This window comes from Chelmon rostratus, chromosome 13 (assembly GCF_017976325.1).
Source record: "Chelmon rostratus isolate fCheRos1 chromosome 13, fCheRos1.pri, whole genome shotgun sequence".
NCBI classification, from domain to species: Eukaryota; Metazoa; Chordata; class Actinopteri; order Chaetodontiformes; family Chaetodontidae; genus Chelmon; species Chelmon rostratus.
This window is the reverse complement of record NC_055670.1, coordinates 26,307,748-26,322,382: the sequence shown is the minus strand read 5'-3', so window position 1 is coordinate 26,322,382 and position 14,635 is coordinate 26,307,748. Positions and strand designations below refer to the sequence as shown.

Here is a 14,635-nt window from a genome sequence, read left to right as displayed (position 1 = left end):
ATGATAGAAACTCAAACCCCCATCATGCAGTGGTACAGATTTGAGGTACTTCATTACATGCTATTTCATACTTGTACTCCACTAAAACCCCTTTAATACACTCACACTTTGAATGAAGTCATTTCGGATACTGAGTACTTTTCTGAAGTAAATGTTGCTGCTGATGTGTACTTGTACTGCAGTCAGATTGTGGACGCAGTACTCGGACTCGGAGCGCAGTATTTCTACATGTTTGCCTCCTCCACCTCTGGCCGCTCCGCAGTGGAAACAGAGGCAGCGGCGGTGGGCGGGGCTTAACCACATCTGGATGAAAAACATCTGGACTTCTCTCCACATACATGAGTGACACCGGGGCCGAAGACCGACCGACCGACCGACTGAACGACTGACCGAGCCTGTGAGTGTTTCCCCGGCTGACTTTGTCCGCAGATGATGGCTCGGTGCTGGGCGGTTTGGACCGGGATCGTCGCCCTGCTGACGGCCGGTGAGTGCCGCCTGTTCTCGGGCTTTTCTCTCTTTTCCTCGGGGCTGTGGAGGTTCGGAGGGCCGGACGGGAGGGATGGATGGAGGGGGAGACGATTTGTTTTCAGAAATCTTAAAGAGAAATACAAAAAGAATTGACATCCTTCAAGTAAAAGTACCAAGACAACAGTGTAAAAGTACTCCAGTGCGAGTAAAAGTCCGGCTTTCAAATCAAAGTAAAAGTACGGAAAGATTTACTGCAGAATGTACTTCATGTAAAAGTAAAAGTACTTCTGTGACTGATCTCTGATTCTATGAGACATTATTAGACTGTTGATACTGAAACATCAATGTTAGAGCTGCATTTTCCTGTTGGAGCTACTTTCAAATTCTTCATATACAGTCAGATAGTTTAGTCCAGTGGACTGGGGCCCAACCTCGGGTCGGGCCCCTCCAAAGGGTCACCTGATTAGTCTGAGGGGTCTTCAGGTGATTGATGGGAAAGAAGAAAAAACAAAGTTCTGATACACAAACCTGTATTCAGTTTCTGGACTTTTCTCTCATCTTTGATTATTAGTGAAGTATTGATCATTTGAAACACGTGAGAAGCCGTGGTGGAATGTAACTAAGTACATTTACTCAAGTATTGGACGAATTTGCATTTTATGTATTTCCATTTTATGCTACTTTATACTTCTACGCTGCATCTCAGTAGAAAATATTGTACTTTTTACTCGACTACATTTGTCTGTCAGCTTTAGTTACTAGTTACTTTTCAGATTCCTCCCTATCCAGTGAAAAGCTCGTATCTCCACATGTGTTGATGTTGAATGTTTGTGATAAACTGAAGGATGAAGTTTTCCTTCATGTCTTGAGAAAATTCTCGTCCTCCTTCAGCTAAATAAACTGTTTAAAAGCCTCTTGGATCAGATGAAAATGCTTCGTCACAAAGCTGAAAACAGGCTGTTTTTCTGAGATACGAGGTTCTCACAGGACAAACATGTGATGATCTTATAGAATATGATGCATCGCTGTAGATTAAACCAGCCAACAGGATATAAAGTAGTTCAAACATCCACATTAATGCAGCAGGAATATTAATCCACAAACATCAGATATAATAGAAAACACTGACAGGAACATTTTACTGATACAGCAGTACTTTTACTTTAAGTACTCAGTGCATTTACTTTTGCCATTTTGAATGCAGGACTTACTTTCTAGTAACACAGTAAATTTGTGTTGTTGTACTGGTACTTTTACGTAACTGAAGGATCTGAACACTTTGTCCATCGCTGCTGAAGACAAACACAGAACTGGTGACTTGTTTTTTCCTCATCAGAGCTCTCAACATGCTAACACACTGGATTCACTAAAACACTCACCTGTGTGTGACACGGTCATGCTAACAGCTAGCATGCTAACAATGACAGTGCTAGCATTCTGATACTAAGCAGCTGCAACATTTACCATGCTCACCGTCTTAGTGTAGCATGCTAGCATGCTAATACTTGCTAATCACCAGTAAACACAAAGTGCAGCTGAGGCTGATGGGAAAGTATTTAGGTCTGCGGGTATTTGGTCATAAACCAAAGTTGTTGAGATGTTTCTGTCGACCTCATGGTGGCGCTAAGTCAAAACAAACTAAAAACACAAGCTAAGCATTAGCTTGTGGCTCAGCGATGGAGGGGTCGACCCAGTCAAACACAGAAACAAACCATGTCTGCTGACTCCTGCTGCAACGCTCAGGAACAAAATCAGCTGTTCGTGGAACTGAGGAACTCCAATATGGCCGGCAGATGGGGATGGATGAGACACGTTCTACTAAAAGCTGCTGTTAATCTTCTGGAGCTGACACGAGTCAACCTACACCTCAAAAAGATGCTGTCCGTGCAGCTGACGTAGGCTGAACTCCATCTTCTGTCGTCTCACCTGGAAATCCACTGAAGTGAATAGAAACAGGAACAAGTCCTACAACCATGGTCTTTAACCTGCTGCTCCAACAGCCTCCACCCTTCTGGCTGCAGTCTTTTCCTCCACATGTTGAACCTGCGGCAGGGATTTGATCCACCTCAGGCTCCTGAGCGTCAGCAAGGAAGACATCAAAAAACAAAACACATACTCAACATTTTATTTGAACTGAACAATGTTTTTATGTTGACAACCAGCAACATCCGAAAGTCTCAGCATGCCGGGGTTTAATGTTCTTACCGAAGTGAAGCGTTTCTGGATCATATTTAACAGATATGTTATCGGATCATCCTGGTTTTTATCATTCTGTCTTCTATTAATTCAGAAACAAGTAAGAAAGAAATGTGTTTCAGACGGGAGCCATCGTTCACTGATAGAGCCGACTCGTTCATGAACAGCACATCGCTAGCTTTTAGCCAGGCTAGCTTTTATCCAGGCTAGTTTTGAGCCAGGCTAGCTTTTAGCCAGGCTAGCTTTTATCCAGGCTAGTTTTGAGCCAGGCTAGCTTTTAGCCAGGCTAGTTTTGAGCCAGGCTAGCTTTTAGCCAGGCTAGCTGTTAGCCAGGCTAGTTTTAGCTAGTTTTTAGTCATGCTCTGGGGATGACAGTGTCGGTCTTGTTGTGATAAATGTGGTTCAGACGTTCATGTTCCTCTCAGGATGAACTTTAATAACTTTAGTGATGCTCTGACTTTTCATCTAGCGCCACCATCGGGTCAACATGCTAATGCGTCAAATACTTTGGTCTGGTTAACAAGCTAAACGTCAGCATGTTAGCATCACCGGTCACATCCTCCATGGTGATGTTAGCGTTTAGCTTAAAGCAGCGCCGTGCTAACGTACAGCGTCACAGAGCTGCGGACTCTCAGAACTCGTTCGTCTTCACGTCTGACGAGTCTTCAAGTCTTCAAGTCGTCTGACTGTTCAAACTGCAGTGACGTGAATGAAGCACGCAGCCGGCCGTTAAAAAGCGTCCCATTATCTCATATCTGACAAAGAGCGAGTGTGTCTGAAATGTCTTATGAATAGCCACACACACACACACACACACACACACACACACACACACACACACACACTGTGGCGTCTTGGCTCTGTATTAAGACACTGGAGAAAAGAGAGACTGGCACTGAAAGTGTGTGTGTGTGTGTGTGTGTGTGTGTGTGTGAGACAGCATTTTATCTGTGCTAATGAGGACAGTGAGGTGACGTGGTGATGGCCTGATGAGTGTCTCACATACACACACACACACACACACACAGCTGAAGTTGTGGTGAAGCTATTCTAATCAGGGTGAGTTAATGAACTGTCTTCTTGTATCAGGGGTGGGGGGGCGCTACAGTATCTCAATCCAGAGGGACGTGGCTTGGCGACCAGAAGGTGAAGGTTCAAGTCCAGCATGGACCAAACGGTCAGACTGACGTGATGCTGCCATGAACATGAAGGAACCTTCATGAACGTTCATCACTGTGATTATTAGGAGTTGGTCAGTTAACCCCAACCCTCATTAAAAATGATGGAATTAACAAAATGATGCTCAACGGCAGCAGCCGTGGGACATGAGGACTTGAATCGAGCGCTGATAGAAATCCTGCCTCGTTTCATAGGATGCTCCATCGTTTCCTTCACGCAACACAAACCAACACGGAGGAGAATGAGCGAAGGCCAGCGGAGACAAACGAGGAGCTGTGTTGTGATCTTTTCAAAGGTTCTGTCAGGTCAGGTTGAAACCGGACTGCTGACTGTGGAACAGTTTGATTGGAGGTCACAGGTCACACTAAGAGGAAAAGTCAGAGGAGCAATAAAGTTATTACCGTTCATCCTGAAGGGACATTTCATTCCTGCAAGAAGAGGATTTAACATGTTCATTAATGAGCTTTAGAGGTGCTGGTTGGTTCTGTTGTCTTTGGACAGAGCCAGGCTAGCTGTTTCCCTCTATTTCCAGTCTTTATGCTAAGCTAAGATAAGCTAAGCCCAAGCTAAACTAACCTGCTGCTGAGTCTAGCTGTATGAGAGTGGAATCAATCTGAACACCAAACTCTCAGAGAGAAAGAGAAGAAGCACATTTCTAAAAATGTTGAACTCTTCTTTTAAGTGTCGGAAATGACGTGAAGTGTGTGTGTTGATGTTCAAACTTGTACTGTGTGTGTGTGTGTGTGTGTGTGTGTTTAAAATAAACCTGCAGCTCTGATAGCGAGGGCCTCCGCTGAGCAGCGTGGAGTGCTTAGATTTCCCATGAGCCTTTGAGGGCGGAGCTTTGGATGCTAACTTGGCTCTGAACACAGCTCACTTCTGGCTTCAATTTATTCCTGGAGGCACACACACACACACACACACACACACACAGCGTTACACACATCTAAACACAGATTCACACAAAAACATACACAACTGTTACACACATGCAGAGATTCTATTGTCTTTTACCCCCTCTCTGTAACACACACACACACACACACACACAGGCTGAGCTGATTCTAATTAAAGTGAGCTCCAGCTCTCTTACTCTCTTTCCTTTGTCTTCAACTCTGTTTGGAAGAAACATCTGGAATAACTTCTGCTCTGTGTGTGTGTGTGTGCGTTTGTTTGTGTGTGTGTGCGTGTGTGTGTGTGTGACAGAGTTAATGAAGTGTTGTGTGTTATGTGTACAATCTCTTATGTGTGTATGAAGTATATGTAATTATAAAGCAGTGTGGTTTGTGAGTTTGTGTGTGTAATTGAGGGCATGTGCAGATATATGTAACACTGGGATGTGTGTGTGTGTGTGTGTGTGTGTGTGTGTGTGTGTGTGTGTGTGTGTGTGTGTGTTGTCATTTCTGTGTCATCTGGGTCTGATCACTGTGTTGTTATGATGTGGCAGAGCATCACACACACACACACACACACACACACATATCCACACACTCAGCTCAACAGCATATAATGACCCCGCTGACACACACACACACGCACACACACACACACACTCACACACACACACACACACAGTGTTTGTTTAGTGTTTGCAGAGCTTCAGTTCAGGACTCTCACTCTTGGCTGCGGCTCTTCTGGCAGATTGTTGCTGCTCACGACGCTGAATGCTAACATGTTTTTGGGCTAACGAGCGTCAAAGGGCGACGCCCATATCCTGCTCGGAGTCACAGTCATTTAGAGCAGATGCAGGAGGACGCTTCGCCCTGAGTCTGTCCTCAATAAGCCAAGTAAACAGTGAACACTGAAGCAGCGTTGTCTCACTCCAGTGCTTTCGCTCTGTGGGGCCGTGAAGCGACCTTCTGCTGCCTTTGGCTGTCATTCATTTTAAATGTCAGTACAGCATGAATACGGGCCCAGGCTGCCGGGCCGGTCAAACAAAGAACTGACCACAGTATTCTGCATCCTGTCAGATAACTGATAGCTGAAGTGAACACAGTTAATCCTGATGAGAGCTTCTTTCTGCAGACGTTCTGCCACTAACTCATCTACATGTTTAATGATCAGCTGACTCAGACTCTGTGCATCAAAAATCAATTCCTGCATTCATGTCACTGAACAAAGTTTTGTGTAGTTCTCAGTCAAAAGGCAACAGAAAGCACAGTGAACTGAATCAGTCAAATAACACAAAGCATCAGTCAGCGGCGAAATACCAGCCGGGCACTCGAGGATCTTTGCTTTTTATGTACAACATGTTCATATGTCATCGTCCTGCACCCCTGCAGTTTTGGTTTAGTCCAGATATCATCAGCTCATCGTGGTTTATACTGAGCAAACACTGATTCTCTGAGCAACATGTAGAGACACACAGAAAACACAGTGTTCTCATGAGCCTGCTTTCTTCCTGAACTGATTCCAGAACTGAGCATCACACACACACACGCACGCATGCACACACGCACGTATCTGTATGGATTTTTTATATATTCTTCACACCATGAATATTTGCACTTGTATGCAGTACGCTCATGCAAAATGGTTCCAGTCTAAATGTTCCATCATCATTTATTGATTATTGGAATTCATTCCTGATTCATTACCATCCAGATGTGTAACATCGACTGATTCACTCTCTGTATATGCACTATGGTACAGCAGTCATGTCGTGTCTGTGTTTCACTCGGCAGGGCCTCCGGTTGTCCAGTCCTTCAGCCACCTGAGCTTCAACCTGTGTAAGTGGTGTGAGGTGTCCAGTCCGGTGTGCCGGGACAGTGTCTGCTTCAGTAACTGCACCCTGTCCTCCTTCTGCACCGTCATCGAGGAGATCTGCATCGCCGTGTGGTCAGTTACTGTTATTGATCCGCTTCATGTTAGACTTGATGCACTCAGAATGGACCTTTAGCTGGATTATTGTGCACTTCTGTTCACTCTTTTCACACTTTGTTCTGGAATATTTCTTCTTCGTCGTCTCAGACCGGCCTTGTTCAGTGGACTCTGGTTGGTTTCCCTTTCGGTACGATTCGTTTGGGCAGATCTGAACACAACAGTCGTACTTGTGTGATTACCAAAAGAACCACAGAGGCTCTTTAGAGGAAGTGGTCTCGGCCCAGTTACAAATTAACTGTGGAGCTGTTTGTTTGTGTCGGTTCGATCTGACCCGACTACAGGACAGACTCTGCAGGTGTGCAGCTAACAGCTCCGACGGCCAGGTGCCCTTTGCGTGATGAGACGCTGATGAAGTCAATCATTGTTAGCAGCTAGCAGGAGACTGAGGGAGGTCTGACCAGCTCTAGAAACAGACATACTGTGCTGTATTTGGATCAGAGAAAACCAGGGACACCTCAAAAAGAGCCCTGGTGTGTTTCATCAACCATAAAACTACTGTTTCATAAATCTCCTGATCATAAACTGTTATAATCTTCTGATTTATATAACTGATGTTTTCGGGCTTCGTCTGTTTTTATTCAAAATTCGAACTTAACCCCATAATGCCTGACCCAAGAAATAACGGACAGAAAATTCTATTTTTTGAATTTGGAGACTTCATTTGGCCCTTTAACAATTTTTTTTTTATTAAAAAAAAATTAGCAAATATGTTTTCTTGTTTGTATCGTTTTGAGCAAAGTTTTGACCATATGGTAATGCAAAACGTTTCAGAAATGCATGTATCAAATATGATACCCACGGCATTAAAGGGTTAATCCGCAATAAAGACATGAGAGAAATGTAACTCAGCATCAAGAAAGACAGAACAGTTCAGCGTCTTCTTCAAAAGTGAAGAAGCTCAGCTCACGACGTGCGAGTCATTTAAATTTTGTGATGTTTTGGTATTTCTACGTTTGCTGCTTCACTATAGTATTTGTACTTTGATTTGTACTTTTGTCTTTGTTTGGCGCTGCTGTGGTCATTCAGTGCGTCTTGGTTTCGTTCCTGTGAAGTGCTGATGGATAAAAGAGCAGAACTAAAGAACAATATGTCCCGAAGCCTTTAGTGTCCCACAAAGATGCTGAAATATCAGTGTGCACTCATACACACTCATTGTTTTCCTTCAGTACGATCCCATGAGCCAGCAGAGTACACCGCAGTACAGCTAAGCTACCTCAATATGTTGTTGATCAGCATTATGAAACATCCTGAAGTGATTTCTCTCAACTCGCTACTGTTGCAGGAAAACACATGTGACTGCAATTCTGCCGTTTTCATATTTGATTTCAAAGGTTCGCTCAGTTGATTTTCGTGCCAGAGAGAACGCGATGAGCTTCAGATCTGTCAGGGCTTTCTCAAACTCCTCTGGCATCCCTCCCTTCACGACTGGAGAGTTTCTGCTGATTCGTGCTTTTGTTTGGATAACAGTGCTACGCTGGGATCCCCCTCGCTGCTCCCCTCTCATTTCCTGTTCACACCCTCCCCGATAGCTGCAGGAAACCGGTGATAAGAACAAACTGACAGAGAAGAAAGAGACGAGAGGAAAAAGCTGGTTTATTCGGGTCAAAGTTGACAGGGATCGTCGTGGAGCTGCCTGTAGACTCACGGTCAGACACACATTGGTTGTATGTGCTGCACTCCACAAGCGTCAGTAACCTAAACATAAAGTCTTTGAATCCAGTGTCATTCAGCAGCTGCTACGTTCACAAAGCACCCGAGACTTCAACCACTTTCAGACACTCTAACTTGTCTCGAGTCTGAATAAACAGGAAGAATATTTATACCAAATAAAAATGGACCATAACCAGAAGTACTATTCATGTAATAGAACAGTAATTGGGTCTTGAGCAGTGGCGTGCACAGACTTTTTGAAGGGCAGGGGCGAAAAGGAAAAAAAGGGCACATATAGCGCATCCTCGCCACTGAAGAGGGCACTTTAGCACGCGTTTTGGCTCCCAAGAGGGCACTTTAGCACGCGTTTCGGCTCCCAAGAGGGCACTTTAACGCGCGTTTTGGCTCCCAGGGGGCGCTTTAGCGTGTGTTTTGGCTCCCACGGGGCACTTTAGCGCATGTTTTGGCATCCAAGAGGGCACTTTAGCGTGTGTTTTGGCTCCCAGGGGGCACTTTTGCACGCGTTTTGGCATCCAAGAGGGCACTTTAGAGCGCGTTTTGGAGTCCAAGAGGGCACTTTAGCACGCGTTTTGGAGTCCAAGAGGGCACTTTAGCGCGCGTTTTTCAAAAACTGCCCCCCCCCCCGTGCACGCCACTGGTCTTGAGAAATTAACCAAAATAAAACAAACTGATGCCACACTCACATGTCGTTCCTCTGCTCTTCCAGGAGGAAGACCAATGACACAATGATGGTGCACACGATGTGTCACAACCCCGCTCTGCCACTAGAGGGCATCGACCCCGGCCTGCTGCTGAACTTCACCTCCAGGGAGTGTCACATGGTCCCGCAGCCCGCAGACGACGGAGCCATGATGGTCTGTGGCTGCCATGGTGAACACGAATGTAACGACAAACTCATCTTCGACAAGGGAGCCAATGGTGAGTAGGTGGATGGATGGATGATAGACGAATCGATGGATGGACAGGAGGATGAAGGACGAACAGGTTCAAATTTTGTCTCTGGTCTTGCAGGATTCTCCAAGCTGCACAGTAAAGATGTCATCCCGGTGGTGGTGGTCAGTTTGGTGCCTCCTGTCCTGGTGGCCATAGTTGCCACAGCCGCCTTCTACTTCTATCGCACTCGGCGCCCTGACAAACCGGGCCCTCCTGCACGCCCTGACTGGCCCACCAAACACAACCCGGAGCTCTACGAGGCTTTTGACCTGCCATGTGGGGGTCTGGGGGCTCGGGGAGAGGGTGGAGGAGGAGGGGTGACGGGCCCTGAGGCTGAAAAGGATGAGTCTAATTCCAAGCATCCCAAGAATTACATCATAAGTAACATGACAGATTGGCAGGGCCAACTGGCTGAACCACTGCCCATCAAACTGGAAGTCCTGGTGGGGAAGGGGCGCTTTGCAGAAGTGTGGAGGGCGTGCCTGTTGCAGGGAGAGAAGGGCGGAGTCAACAGTTATGAAACTGTAGCGGTGAAGGTGTTTCCAGCTGTAGAGTATGCCTCATGGAGGAACGAGTGCTCCATCTTCTCTGACCCCAAGATGGAGCATGACAATGTGGTTCGATTCCTTGCAGCTGAGGAGAGGGGCCTGCCTGGCCACGCCCTCAGGAAGTACTGGCTGGTTTTGGCCTATCACAGCCTCGGGAACGTGCAGGATTTCCTCACAGAAAACATTTTAAGCTGGGAGGAACTTGTTGCCATGGCGGGCAGTGTTGCTCGGGGGTTAGCTCATCTCCACAGCGACACGACGCTCAGTGGGATACCGAAGGTAAGCTCAGTTTGTTATCTCCTGAAATCCATGGACTATCATCATGTTGCATCAAACTAAACTAAACTAAGCTGGCATGGCCATCGGTGTAGGAGCCATGATGAGTTTCATTGTTCTATCTTTAATGGCAAAGATTCATGGGGACAGTTTTATTTATTTTCAGTCCAGACTTCAGTCAAGAGTTTTCAAGGGCAGAACCTCCAACCTCACCCCCAGACCAGGGCACAGCATCCAGCAACATTCAATAAAACTGCATAAAGGCTGGGTCCCACCAAAGTGACAGAAAAATTCATGTGAAAATTTGGTCCTAGAAGTTTGGTAACAGAGTGTCTAAATCTGAATAATGTTGTATTTGAGATGAGTTCTCGCTGCAGATAAAAAGAACAAACCACCATCGCTGACTGTCGATCTGAGCTGCTGTAACAATGCTGACGTGGATTTTCTCTACAGCCCTGATCATTTTATGGTGAATGCTTTTGAAGTTGTACATTCTGCTTTTTGATGGTGCTCGTTGCTCGTTTCCTGTATTGCCGTAGGTGCCAGTTGCTCATCGGGACCTAAAGAGCAGTAACATTGTGGTAAAGAGCAGGAAGGAGTGCGCTCTGTGTGACTTTGGCCTGGCGTTAAGACTGGACCTCTCCCTCACTGTCGATGACTATGCCAACAGTGGACAGGTAAACTGTGCAGGTTGAGTTGTTAAGTAGTAAACATAGCACACAACCGAACATGTATCTGATGTTCTGGTCATCATTTGATTGGATTCCCCTCTATCGTCCTGTCCAGGTGGGGACAGCTCGCTACATGGCTCCTGAGGTACTTGAGTCCAGGGTGAACCTGGAGGACCTTGAGGCCTTTAAACAGATAGATGTTTACTCCATGGCTCTGGTCCTCTGGGAGATGGCCTCCCGCTGCCACGCCATCGGAGGTAGGAGCTTCTCCATGTTTCTGCATAGCTTCAGGATAATAGAAGCAAGACTGTGAATATGCATTTATATTTAGTTCAATAATCCCTCTTGTCCTGGCTTTGAGGCATGGTGATCAGTAGATGCACCACGTTGGTCCAGAGAGAAATATCTCAGCAACATATGGAAGGACATGCGTGTTCCCCACTAAAATCCAATGACGTTGGTAATCTCTTGAGTTTCCCTGTAGCACCTCTAGCGCCACCAACAGGTCAAAGTTTTTACTTATCTGCCTTCCTATGAGATGGACTGGAACAAAACCTAGTAAAGACATTCATGGTCCCCAGAGAATGACTCCGGTGATGTCTGACTTTTCATCCGGCACCACATCTGTGAAATCTCTCAACAAAGATCGAATGAATTCTCATTCAGTCGCGTTCAGACATTCATGTTCATGTTCCCGCAGGTTGAATTGTTCTAACTTTAATGATCCTGCTGTGTCTGACGTGTTCCTCCTCAAACTCAATGTCCAGAACTTAAACTGTGACGTAGCATCGAGCCGAATGTCCACCCGGGTGTCACGTTTCCATCACCGCTGATCAGAGCTGCAGCTGATTAAAACCTGTGACCGCCGCAGAGTCATTTAACCTGGGGAGGAATGACCTTTTCCCACTGAAGACAAAAGCCAGATGATAGTGTGAAAGGGCTATTATGAAAAAACAGCGGGGAACATAATGTGGTATAATTTGTCATACTGATGTGAAATATTACTTATCAGAGATGAAGGTTTTTACACACAGGCCTCAGAAAAGCACATTTCCCAAATGTAGAATGTGTCTCATTTTTTAATTAGTGGCTCGAGCATAGCTAGCCGATCAGGAATGGTGTGCTCTGTAGTTATGACAGGATTCGTTAATAATTCGCAAAGTCATTCGCAAAAAACTGCGAAGAATTTCCCATAAGAAATGAATGGGGAAATTTCCTCAAATTTCAGCCTTTTTCAATTGTCCGCTGCTTCGCCATACTTTCTCCTAGAGACTTCATTCAAACTTTAAAACGTAGATAATTTTGTCGGCTCAAAATGAAGTCAGCTCACTTTTTGATATCTCTTACGGTTTTCGATCCCTGACCATCTGAAGACCATAAAGTTTCTCAAAAAATGCTCAGAACTTCTTCTAGAGTGGATCAGCTAGAGCGCGAGAGCCAGTGAGAAATTGCCTGAATTAAAAAAAAATGCCATAAACTCCAAACGGTGAATAGGAGACACATAATTTTTGGATCCTTTTGTAGACAAACGTCTCTTTTCGCCTCTGATTTCAATTTTAAAGGGTTAGACCCCACCAAATTTAAATAAAGAGGGATCTTGCACCAGCTGCCCTGCTCTGCTGCTCGTTACTGGGCTCTGCTGAGGCCTGATAACGAGCCATTCATTAGAATCAGGTGTGCTGGAGCAGGGATGCATCTAAAACCTGCAGGGCAGTGGTACTCCAGGACCAGGCTTGACAAACAGTGGTATAGATAACACCACTGTCAAAATGTATTATTGTTCCTATACTTTTCTGTATGTGTGTGTGTGTGTGTGTGTGTGTGTGTGTGCAGAGGTTTATATGCACTGTATATCACTATATTTGTGCAAAAAGATATTTTATGATTAAAGCAGTCTGACAGATACAGTCTGATCACACAGTCTAGTTTTTCAAAGGCGCCGTCGACAGTAGCAAGATGTTTCAGTACAGATGTTTTCACTTGTCATATGCTAACATACACTGACTTACTATTATCCTTTAAGCTGACACGAACTTGTTAGCAAACACTTATTTCCACATTCAACAGTTATGGAGCCCAACATTCACCCTCTTTTAGCTCTGTTTTTGGTCTCTACCAGCTCCTGAGGGAATATCTGGCTCTTTAGCAGCTAAATGCTGCTCTATGTTCACCAGCTCATCTGTAACTGAGAGCAGTGAGAGCGTAGCAAAACAGGAAAGTTGTGGGTTGGACCAGTAAAGCTTGAAGATGCTACAAAGCTCTGTTAGTCCTTTAACTTTGACCACATCAGTCTCTGCAGCCATTTTCAACACATATGTGAGTGTAATGTGTGTATTTGTGTGTCGGTGCAGAGGTGAAGAGCTATGAACCTGCCTTTGGCTCCAAGGTCTGTGAGCAGCCCTGCGTGGACAGTATGAGAGACCTGGTGCTGAGGGACCGAGGACGGCCGGACATCCCCTCAGCCTGGACGCAGCACCAGGTCAGATACAGATCAGACTCGTGAAAGGACATGTAGTGATACTCTGATGACTTGTGTTTGTTTGTGTCCTCTGATGTCCTGCCGTCTAACTCCAGGGGATGAATGTCTTCTGCTCCACTATCACTGAGTGCTGGGATCACGACCCTGAGGCCAGACTGACGGCTCACTGCGTGGTGGAGCGCTTCAACGCCCTGCAGCAGGAGAACGAGGAGGAGGAGGGAGGGCAGGAGGAGGAAGAACTGAGGCGAGAAGCCGACAGAGAGGAAGACAGAGAGAGAGAAAAGGACTCAGAGACACCAGACAATGACCAGGTTCCCTCCCTCTCCACGGCTGCTTCCTCACCCTCCTCCTCTTCCTCCTTCCAGAGTCCTCAGCCAGACTCAAAGAGGGGCGGTACAGAGGTATCCAATGATTCCCTGGTTCACACCGGTTCTGTGGTGTGAGCCGCTTCCTCCTGTTGCTGGCTGCGTTCACACCGCCCTCACTGTAACCTCTGTTACTGCAACAGGCCTGAAGCCCCTGAGAGTGGAAGCAGCTGATAACTGAAGTGTCATGGCCGAGAATGATACTGTAAGACTTTCCCTGAGTATATACAACCCTCTGTGTTAGCATGAGCGCTGGTTTCATGGAGCGTTCCATTTTTAGCCATGCTAACAGTGTGGCTCTGGGGACGGATGTGATGGTCGGTGGGACTGAAATACCTCCACAACTACTTCCATGAAATTTCTTACATTCATGGTTCCCAGATGATGAATCCTCATGACTCTGATGATCCCCTGGCGTCACCTCGAAAGCCAGCTGCAGATGGACATTTTGGTTTTGAGTGAAATGTCTGAAGGACAAGGACAACAACATGCAGTGCTGTAGCCGTAAGCTGTAAGAGAGGTCAGAGGTCACAGTTCATCCTGAGGAGAACATGAACGTCTGGACCACATCATCACTATCACCCAACAGACGGTGAGAGGTTTCAGTCCGAACAAAGAGGTGGACAGACAGACTGAGAGACAGACAGACAGACTGAGAGACAGGCAGACAGACTGAGAGACAGACAGACAGACAGAGAGAGACTGAGAGACAGACTGAGACACAGAGAGAGACTGACAGACAGACTGAGAGACAGAGAGAGACTGACAGACAGACTGAGAGACAGACAGACTGAGCGACAGGCAGACAGACAGACAAGCTGAGAGACAGACCGACAGACAAAGAGACAGACAGACAGACTGAGAGACAGACAGACAGACAGACAAGCTGAGAGACAGACCGACAGACAGACAGACAGACAGAGAGATGGACTGACAGACTGAGAGACAGACAGACAGACAGACAAG

General features: G+C 46.1%; 1 protein-coding gene across 1 annotated transcript; it reads left to right on the top strand.

Annotated features, from left to right (window-relative positions):
* Positions 1–348: 348 nt before the first annotated feature.
* Positions 349–14,403, top strand: tgfbr2l (transforming growth factor beta receptor-like). Its single transcript, XM_041951055.1, has 8 exons — positions 349–484; positions 6,528–6,681; positions 9,104–9,315; positions 9,409–10,157; positions 10,694–10,831; positions 10,941–11,082; positions 13,177–13,304; positions 13,400–14,403. Exons 1-8 carry the CDS (start codon positions 430–432, stop codon positions 13,745–13,747), a joined length of 1,926 nt encoding a protein of 641 aa, XP_041806989.1. The 5' UTR covers positions 349–429; the 3' UTR covers positions 13,748–14,403.
* The last annotated feature ends 232 nt before the right edge of the window (positions 14,404–14,635 follow it).